Source organism: Chaetura pelagica, unplaced genomic scaffold (assembly GCF_000747805.2).
Source record: "Chaetura pelagica isolate M959 unplaced genomic scaffold, ChaPel_1.0 scaffold240, whole genome shotgun sequence".
NCBI classification, from domain to species: domain Eukaryota; kingdom Metazoa; phylum Chordata; class Aves; order Apodiformes; family Apodidae; genus Chaetura; species Chaetura pelagica.
In genome coordinates, this window is record NW_009951796.1 from 800,199 (window position 1) to 811,161 (window position 10,963).

Consider the following 10,963-nt stretch of genomic DNA (forward strand, 5'->3'; position numbering starts at 1 on the left):
AATAACTGTGTCTTTGTAGCCTCATGGAGGAGGAAAGGAGTACATTAGCAGAGACTTCTGTATGAAAACCCAAGGTGAAGGAGAAACTTGTCATTTTCCATGAGGCTTTAGAAGCTGAAAAGCTGTATCAAAATCATTATTACTGTATTTCCCATCTGTGCTTTCAGTCTTTGTTAGAGTTGCAAGGGAAAATGTTCTCGTTTGCTACCAATTTGGTCCCAGAATTTTGACATATCTTCAGCCCAGGTGCTGACATCTGTAGTCTTAGTGGTTTTTAGCTGTCAAATAATAAGAGTGGTGTAATAAAAAGTATTTTTTTTAAAGGTCAGAAGCCCCCCAAACAGCCCAAACCCTCCAAAACCAAAGGTCCATTGCATGGTATAAAATATTAAAATGTAATGACAAGCATGGGAGCTCAGCAGTTTCTTAATTCTCCTCTTGTTCAATTGGGAAAGTGCAGAATTCTCCTCTTTTGCTTTGAATTCAGGGAGGCTTTTCTGGGTGTGAGCCCTTCTCTCCCCTTCTTCCTGGGCCTTTCTCTTGGCTTGGCCAGTTCTGCTGTTCACATATTGTTCTCATGGTCTTGGTTGTTTGGTTTTGTTTTTCCCTCTGCTTTGATTGGTGTGTGCTTTTAATTAAAAATCTACTTAGGGAGTTTAACATGTGTATCATTTATATAACTTACTTAAAAATTCCAGGACTTGGTGTTTTTTTTTCCTCTCTCCTTCCCCAAATCCCTCAGTAATTATACGAAGAGTAGATTATTTTATCTAGAGCTTTTCCAGGCCCTCTAATTTAGTCAAGAAGGTAATCACTGTACTCCTATTCAGAAATTTGTTTTTGCATCATAGATTCTCTTGGGAATTAGCATAATATGAGAAATACTGATAAAATCACAATGACTTTGTGGAGTTGTACTAAGGATGGAAGAGTATAGTCATAAATTATTGTTAAGATAGTAGTGAATATTTGACATTTATGGTACCTTATTGAGAGTTTACAAAGAAATCAGCCTGGAAGTAGGTCATGTTAGAAGTCTGTTTCTCAAGTTTAAGTATTGCAGGAAACTTGTTATGTGAGCGTAGTTCCACTCCATCTGTAACACAGCTTTAAAAGAGATGCTGGTGGTGTACATTTCTGTCTTCTGACTCAGTAATTAACACAAAGACATGGTGGACCTTGTGTCAAGATGTGTATAGCTGTAGAGAATCTGGCTGAACTGCATATATAGACTTTTTATTTGAGTGTTGATGTGTCAATTTGAATGCAGTTGCTTTGGAGCATGGCAGGGATGAACACTGGAATGGATGATGGACAAGGCAGATATTAGTCAACTTTGGTTAAATATAGAGCAGCTGGTGTCTGACTTTACCCTCCAGCTTATCTGGTAACATACAGGTTCAGCATCCATAACCACACAGGAATGTGACCTTTGGGTGGGATCTCTGCTGCCAATCTTGGTTTACAGAGTATGGAAGGGAATAAAGCAGAGGGTTATTTTCTGAGGAGCAGAGGAAGGTTGCAAATAGGGTAAGCTCTGTCCTGGAGGGCTCTTGTCCTCATGAACTATAGTTTATCTTCTTTCTGGCCAGCTATCCAATGTGATACTAAGAGATGTGGGGTTTTTCTGGCAGGTGGGAAGGTTTTTTGTATTCAAGATGAGAACCATAAATTACACTTTTAAAAATATATATCCATATCTTATATACTGTCAATTTGAATAACTTCTGCAGACTTAATGAATTCTTACAAACTTTTGAGTACAGTGAAACTATTGGATTAGAGACAAGTGTATTGAAAAATAATTACAGTGTTAGCTACTGAGATAAGATAGGGTAGGTGAAAATGAATTGACTATATAACTCTGATCAGCAAGTTGGGGATTTAAAAGAAAACCTACATCTGTTTGTGTTTTCTTGGGGTAATTTTTATTGTTCCATTGGAATGGGAAAGGGACACATTATTCTTTTAGAGCTGTTGAAAAGGGGAATTGAAAAGGCTAAGAGTTGGCCACACCAATTATTTTACATAGAGGAGAGTGTGGAGATGCCTACAAAGAGCTGGCCATGACTTAGCTAAGGATTAAGTATTGTTACAGCTCCTTAAGGGATAAGAAAGGTAGATGTCTGGTTGTAGGTTTAGACAGAGCAGAACCAGACCTGAGAACAGCCCTGACAGCTGACGTTAATGCAACAGTGGGCTCACTCTTTAAGTCCCAAGGATTTTAAGTTTCACTGTACTTCATTTTTGTTGTCGTTGGCACTACAGTTTTGAGCAGCCTTGACTGATTGTTCTATAGTAGTTTAGTGTATTTGATTTAGTTTCTTATTTAAAATTTAGTGAATTCCATTTAGTTTTACATTTAAAGTGGAAGCCAACATGTAGAAACCAATAGGATGCTGTTCAGCGGGGGGCATTTTGTTCCTGTTTTGTCAGTGGCTCAAGTGTCCTTACAGGTGTCACATATTGCTCCAGCTCTGTGACTGATGAAGGTGTTTAGGACTTCACCTTAGACCCACCTTTTCTTTTCCTCTCCAGTGTTTGTTTGTTCTCCTGAACTTTCTTTTTTCTTCTGTTGTGCAAGTTGGCTTTTCACAAATAGTTGATTTGAGGAGTTGGGGGTGGAGGGGAGGCAAGGGGATGTAAAGCTGGCTGGGTATCTGGCTTGACAAACCTCAGGTAAAATGAATGAATAGTTGAATTGGGAAATAAATGAAATTTACATGTGGATGGCTCTTCTTTTCCCACACAGGAAATCTTACAAGTAACAGTCTTCAATAAGTACACTGTTCCCTATTGTAGAAATTTAAAGGAAAACCCAAAAGAATGAAGGAACATGAGAAAAGTATGAAGTGGGATAATTTTCTCTGTATAATCCAGATATTTATACTTGTTAAAACATAATCCACACCGGGGCAGCAGTTAGCAAGCACAGGTTGTCTGAGCTCCAGTCTCATGTCACGGGTGCTTGGTAGTTGGTGTCCTCAAGGAAAGCAGCGATTGATTTTGGTTGCCTTTGTGGTTACTTGAGAGACAAGCTCGGTTGTATGTGCTCTTTTCCCTGCTCTTTGGGTTTTTGATGTAGAAAAAGACATTTTTCTCATTGCGACCTGTGTTTAGAAGGGGTTACAGGCATCACAGGTTACATTTATTTTGACACCACCACCCCCAAGAAGCATATTGCTTTCATGAATGCAAAATCATTCTCTTGGTGACAGCTGTGGGCTCTAGTGCCATTGACTGTTAGAGCAAATGTGGTAAGAACCAGCTAGATGGTTAATGCACTCCAGGCTCCAGAGCTCTCCAGAAGGCTCCTTCCATTCCTTCTGCTCTTCACCAGGTCCCAAACCCCATGGAGGAAGGGCAAGGGTATTAGTGGGAGTATTGTGATTATTATTTATTAAACAGTGTTAGCATTCACCTGGCCTAACTGACAAAGTGTTTATTTGAGATGAACTAGTTATGCTGATGTTTTTTTGGAGCAGAGTAATGGAGACTTTGTTCCCCAACAGCAAATTACAATTTCTTACAGTGTAGTAGGTACATTCATACAAGAGAGACTTTAGTAATATATTTAAATGCCTTAAATATTTGCATGAGAAAAGTAAAAGGCTTAGGTGAAGTATTTTGCAACATGTGCTTTCTGGTTTAAACATGCAAACTCAGGCTTGTGAGCTGCTGCCTGGGATTTACATGTGAATTTAAGAGTTCATTATTGCCCCAATGATTGATTTGGTATTGGGTCCTTATATTTTAAAGTAATCGTTATCATCTGTAGATCTAATGAGCTAATTGAAAATTGAATGTGACAGATCCCATAAAGGTGATTATTGTGATAATTCCTTTTAGAAACTTCACGATTATCCCTGGTTTTTCAGCTGATGGATTTGGTTGTGCAGTGGAAGGAAATAAATCAGAGTGAAAATGAATGTGAACCTTAAAATTCATGTGTAAAGTTAAGTATTCTCAAAGGCTCTAAAGAAGGAATGCCAGGGTTTTGGTGGTGGTTAGAGTCCTATTGATTCTACTGATAACCAGGGGGAAATAACTCCTCTTTTTCCCATTTCAGAAAGGCAACACAACACCTGGTGTCAGGGGTCCTGGTTTTGGTACTCATGAACATTCTTACAACGTGCATAGCAGTGTATGTCATCAACCTGAAATGGTGAATTCTGCTCCAGGCCCACCGTGTTAGGAAGAGAGACAATTTGCTACTTACACCTGTAAAGTCTTGGTTTTTATCCATGCATGTTGTGTACGTGGCAAGGAGCCAGTAAAAAACCTGACCTGATAGTACTGAAGCATCTGGCTAGAATGTTATTGATAAAAATGGAGTCCAAACATGCAAAAATGGTAATAACATGGATAAACTAATTACTATTCATGCATTGATAAGAGGCCCAATTTGTTTGTCATAAATCTTGGATTTTTTTTTCAAAATTTAAGTTCTTTTGAACTGGGAGCTTGTATATCTGTCTGAGAAAACCTGTATATTAGACTGGCATGTTAAATTGGTTTTGGTCTCAAAATACTGAGAATGTAGAGTACATTTATCAGGCTTTCTGCTGAAGATGTAATGATGTTTATATTGAAGGAATTTGAAAATATATTATCTTTAGTAGGGTTAGTGTTTTGTCTTACAGTCTGTAGTATAATAGGCTACTAGTAGGTGAGGCTGCTAGTTCTGTCTATTAAAAAGTCTTTAAATATTATCCTGTAGGTGACTGATTAAAAGCTTGTAATAAGGAGGGATGACTTATTAATTTCTGGTTTTGGGGTTTTTTTTCTCCTGAAGAAATTATGGAGAGAATTTAATTTTGATTTTTTTCACTCTGGTGGCTACATACACTGGCCATTGATTATGGCTCATCTCTACCTACTGTGTGTGTGCTTGTATGTACATGAAACCTATACAGATGTGTGTGTATGTGTGTCTCTCATTTTACTTATGTGCTGACTAAATATGTGCAGGTTTCCTGCTCCACGTTTAACATTCAGCTGTGTAGTTTAGGCACATGTACCTGAACTCTTGAGGCCTTTTGACTGTCTTCAAACAAGGTGTAGAAATAGCATGTGTCCTCAATAATTTTTCTTCTTTGGAGTTTTAAATATTGGGAATGGGCTTGTCTGTGAAGGGTCTGAAATTAGTGTGTATTTTCAGGATCAGGTGATTTATAGGAGGGAATAGTAGAGATTAGTGAGGAAAGAATGAAGAGCTGCATGGATGGTTTAATGTTATTTTTAAAACTACTGACTCATGAAGGGAAAGTCTTTGTTTCCCTAATCTCCCAATTAATTGTTTTCATTGTGTAGAGATTGGACAGCAGTAGGTGGGAAGTGTCAAATAATGGACACATCCTCCATGAAATGAGTTTACAGAACTCTGGCTGAACCTTTCTGCTCAGCTCCTGATGAACACCCCCTCCCTGTGTGTTGAAACTGGAGGATCCTGGAGGTATTTCAAATACTGGGGGTATTTCCAAGTCCAGCTGTTTCTAAGACCAAATCTAAGACTAGTATTTAAATCAATAAAACAATATGCTTATTAAATGTCCTTCTGCTTGTTGCATTACTCTTAAGCTAAGTGTCTTTGAAATAAATCCAGAGCTCCAGCAAGCTTCTCTGTGAAGTTACTTTCTTTTTTGGATGATTTTGTCAGAGCATCTTCACTGTCTCTTTTCAAAATGAAATGTGAATATATATATATGTGTGTGTGTATGTATGTATTTTTTCTTTCTTTTAACAAGGTTGGTGGTTCTGTCTGGGGCTCTCCAGGTGTTTTCAGAGCTCAGCAGATACTAGCACCTTTATGATGCTAGTCAGTCTAGTTTTTTTGCCTCTCCACTATTAGGGTCATGAGTGTCAGGCTTGACCACGTTGCCAATCAAGCCCTCCATGATTCTGTGCATAGTGAAGTGATACTAAATGTTGATAATCTAGGAAAAGAGGTCAGTTTGCTCTATTTTTACAGGAGACTTAAGTAAAAAACATCTCGCTACCACATTCACAATGTTTATCCCAGCACTTCTCCTGATTTTAGGAGGCAGGATCTTTCATGTGCCTTTTCTTTTCCTCGTGCTATCCTGTTCCTTCTCACAACCTGTTTAATTTCTGTGGCCTTCCTGATGGGAAGATATGATGCTCAACAGAAAATTTTGTGGTGGACTTGTTTGTATGTGAGAAATGTTGGATGATTAGACCTGGCTTTTAGTCCTTTATCTACATGAACTCATATTTTACTGAGTGTTTCCATTGCAAATAGTGGGACATCTTCTAGAAAAAGAAATGGCCAACTTTACCAGGCCAGTAGGCAGCATCCTCCCAAGATTTTAATTTTTTTCTTTGCCTATTTACTTGGTTATAGCAGTTTCCTAAGACTTCTGAATCAAATCTTCTCCTTTTTTGGGAGAGAGAGGCTAAGTATCAGGAGAAAAACTGCTCTGCTTTTGAAGATGTCTGTTTGTTCAGAGGAAATTCGTTGAAACATGTAGCTTCACTGATACTCCTCAGTTCTGTTTCATGGATTTATTGCCCTTATTGCTAATAAAAAGGAGAAAAAAAAGTTGTTTTTTTTTTCTGAAAACAAATTGAGTATTTTTTATATTTTCTGGAATTTCCTGTGTTCCACTGACAATGAACAGTAAAAAATGTGTTTCCTTTACACTGTTTATAATGGATATTTAAAAAAGACTGGAGCTTTCAGCTAGGGATTTTTGTAGCTGTTATTGGGAAGTATGACATGACTGTGGTTTTGAGTGATTTCCTTTAATTATTTTTTAAATATATATATTTATTTTTTTTTTCTTTTTTTTCCAGAGAAAACAGTAATTATTACGTTTTCAGGGAACTGAGCAGGTCTTCAAGGGCGAACCCTGTCAGTAGTGCCCACATTTTCATGTTTGAAAAGTGTCTGGGATATTTTGTGATGAAACACATTAACACATTAAATGAAACACATTAACATTCCTTGTTAATTTGTATTTGTTTATTTTAAAGACAGCATTTCCAGGACATGGCTATGGTACTGGCTGTCTGCAAAACGCATTGTATAAAGCAAACTTCAGGCAGTTTGAATATGTGCCTAGACTAGTTAAATAATAAATGTTATGGTATATTTACTTGTTCAGGCCGTGCGCGGGTCAGCAGCGGGCGAGCTGCGCGTGGATCCCGTTCAGCTGCGGTGACACCCGCAGAGGGTAAACGTGGCTGCTGAGAGCAGGGAGCTTTCTGAGGCCTCTGAGGCGTGACAGGCTTCTGCTGAGCTGATGAATTGCAGGGTAGCAGGAAGGATGCTTCGAGTATCGATTTCTTTTGTGCACAGAGCTCGTTTTGCTGCAGCTTGCGAATCGCCTTCATGAGCTGACAATCCATTAAGGATCACTTGGTGTGTCTCTCCCTTCATTATTGCTTCTTTTACTGCTTTCTACTTTACTGCCTTTAAAATACATTGTCAAGCAAAAATAAAGTAGAGGAGAAACTCTAATAGGAGCAAAGCAATTTGGCTCCTGGTAAATTACTTCATTGCAAAAAATATTTTACTAGGATACTATCTACAAAGGCAGTTAGAAGGAGCTAAACTTGTAATATTAAAATTATTTTAGAGTGTGGTAGCTCATCTAACAATTGCCATTTTGTGCCACAAAATAGAGCTTTTATTATGAGGTGATTATTTGTTTTTTGAGGTCTGAAGGCCTAAAATTCCAGTGACCGCGGCCGACGGGCAGCACAGGCCGAGGAGGCCTTGTCCTCGGGAGCGGGGCCCAGGGTGGCAGCGGGGCAGGTGGGAAAGGTGGGCAGCAGGCAGGAGATCTGCTCCCACTTCACTCAGAAAGGCATCCAGACAGGTCTTGAAAGTCTCCAGAGAAAGAAACTCCACAGTCTCGGGGGAGCCTGTTTCAGGGATCTGTCACCCTCACAGTCGAGAAGTTTCTCCTCATGTTGAGGTGGAACTTTCTGTGCTTGAGTTGGAATCTGTTGCTCCTGCCCCTGCTGCCAGGGTTGCTCGCTGACATGGGCTCCATGTGGCTGATGCTGTGGGGAGGAGGAGGACACATTGCCCAGGTAAGTTGTGGCTGCCCCATCCGTGGAAGTGTTCAAGGCCAGGTTGGATGGGGCTTGGAGCAGCCTGGGCTGGTGGGAGGTGTCCCTGCCCATGGCACAGGGGTGGGAGCTACGTGGTCTGTAAGGTCCCTTCTAACCCAAACAATTCTATGTGGATATTATTTGGTCTTGTCCATCCTGCTTAGCCAGTCAATGCCACATATGCTGAATATCTACCAATAATACCTTCCCAGTTGCAGTGCTTGGTTTTGTTCATGCCCAGGAGGATTTTTTTTCCTCTTATTCTCAGTAAGCAGGGAAATGCTCTATTTCTCTATATCAATTTGTTTGCTTTTTTTGGCAAAGTAGACAACATCTGTGGCACAGGTGCATTAGTAACAAAAATGTAGGGGTTTTGCAAGAAGACTTGGTTTTTCTCTTAATCGCTTAACTGCATTGAGGAGGTTTGAACATTTCCATTGTGGGAAGAGTTGGAGTAAAAAATTTCCAGACAAGGCTATCAATCTTAAGACTAGGCCAGGTTGGATGGGGCTTGGAGCAGCCTGGGCTGGTGGGAGGTGTCCCTGCCCATGGCACAGGGGTGGGAGCTACGTGGTCTGTAAGGTCCCTTCTAACCCAAACAATTCTATGTGGATATTATTTGGTCTTGTCCATCCTGCTTAGCCAGTCAATGCCACATATGCTGAATATCTACCAATAATACCTTCCCAGTTGCAGTGCTTGGTTTTGTTCATGCCCAGGAGGATTTTTTTTCCTCTTATTCTCAGTAAGCAGGGAAATGCTCTATTTCTCTATATCAATTTGTTTGCTTTTTTTGGCAAAGTAGACAACATCTGTGGCACAGGTGCATTAGTAACAAAAATGTAGGGGTTTTGCAAGAAGACTTGGTTTTTCTCTTAATCACTTAACTGCATTGAGGAGGTTTGAACATTTCCATTGTGGGAAGAGTTGGAGTAAAAAATTTCCAGACAAGGCTATCAATCTTAAGACTAGCAAATTAAGAGGACCACTGTACTCCATTATGGAAGTAAGTGTATTATTGTGCCCCCCCAAATCTTTAAACTTCTGATAACTTCCCACATGTCTTTGTTTTGCATCCTTTTGATGTAGTATTGTTTGGTATTAAGCAAGTCTTATCCTCTCACAAGTCCCCTTCTATTGCCGATCTCTTAACCTCAGGGGTGGATATTGACTGTGTAGTGGCTTGTGATGCTGTGGTGGAGAGCTCTATGGAAGAGTTGGACTGCATTTTTAGGAAAGAGATATTGCTGTTCAAAGTGGTCTTAGAAAATATAACTAAAATGTCCTGTGGCTCTGGCTGTTAAAATGTAGTTTAATGTAGTTAGTCACACCCGCAGGGTGGCTTTTTTATTGTGGGGTTTTTCTATTTATCTTTGTTGGTTTGTTTGTTTTTCCTACTTGGACATTTGTGTGAAGATCTGATGAATCCAACTTCTGCAGCTTCTGGTAGGTTCTGAGTTGTCCTGCCAGGAACCTCAGCCTTGGTTGCTGCCAGGAGTTCTCGGGTAGCCAATGACCTCATCAATCGATCTCCTGGCTCTCTCAGTGCAGCAATACTTAGCAGTTTCTACCCAAGAGGGCATCTAAATACATTTTTAAAAGTTGTTTTCTGCAGGAGGTTGGCGAGACTCTTTGTGCTTGTTCCCCCAACCCCTTCTTCCTTACACTTACAATTTTAGTATTGGCTGACCTACAGTATTATCTTTCCATGCTTGTTTTCCATTGACTCTGATCAGTGACCTGAGGAGTAATGTTCCAGTCACTATTTATTTTAAAAGCTACAAGTAATTCAGATCATTAAACACCTTTTGGAAACTTGTGTGTTTCTTGGTTTCTTTGGAAGACCATGGCAAGGGTACAGAAGAAAAAAGGAATTATTTTTTTCCTTTAAAGCATAGTACCATCTGGTGCAATACCCACCTTTCAGCCTCATCTCAAGAGTGGAAAAAAAGATGAGCTGGCTAAGGCTGATCAGTTCCAAGGTGAGATTTTCTGCAACAGACTGAAATCTGTCTTTCCAGTATGTCGTAGAGATGAATTTGGAATTATTAGTAGATGTAGAAGTGAATAAAATCTGTAACCCCTCCCTGAACTACCTATGGCAAATCAGGAAAAAATTTGGTGAATTAGTTTTATTGCAGTTGAAGTCCTGACTTCTTTAGTAAGCTCTTTCTTAGCTGGAAACCATGCTGTCCTGCTGAGGGTATTAAACATTGTGTCTACTGGACTATGGAAGTGGCTATAACTATCTCTGTGGTTCCTTGGAAGATAAAATTCATTTTTTAAAACTGCATAAAAGAAAGGACAGTTTCACAGCTTGAATAGTCTGTATAAAGTCAGTGTATCTTTTGGTTATATTTTCATTCACCTGATTTCGTTGTCTGGATTTCAGGTTTTTGTTCCTAGTAATACACTTGTTTTTTTTCTTCTTGTGTGTGGGTTGCTTGGTGTGTTGTCGGTTTTTTGGGGGCTATCTATTTATTTTTTTTTTATGGGAGGGATTTCTCTTTGGTTTTTGTTGGGTTTTTTTTTTTTTTTTTTTTTTGAAAGCGTTTTGGCTTTTATCAGTGTTTACTACAGCATTCCCTTTTTTTTATTTGTTTAGGGTCAAATCCTTGGCCATGTACATGGAGCATCAAGAGACACAGAAATAAGAGGTTTGTGCCATTTCTGCCTACCATGGAGTGCCAGGGGAGCTGGGGGCACCTGCTCCGTGCTCAGGTCCGATGACAGCAGGCTCTTTGTCAATTTATTCCTGCCCTCTATGGTGGTTACTCAAGCAGTCAGGTGGGGAGCTGGGTTTAACGGGGTCTGTAATTCACTTGAAACTCTCTCCAGACTTCTGATGGAGAAGGATTATTATGAAGCAACCACTGTGCTC

General features: G+C 39.6%; 1 protein-coding gene across 1 annotated transcript in view; it reads left to right on the plus strand.

Moving 5' to 3' along the window:
• Positions 1 to 8,010: 8,010 nt before the first annotated feature.
• The window catches only part of ZNF804A (zinc finger protein 804A), a 113,763-nt gene continuing 110,810 nt past the window's right edge, over positions 8,011 to 10,963 (plus strand). The window contains exon 1 of the mRNA XM_010007416.1: positions 8,011 to 8,061. Within this exon, the coding sequence (XP_010005718.1) occupies positions 8,011 to 8,061 (51 nt within the window). The remainder of the gene's footprint in view (positions 8,062 to 10,963) is intronic.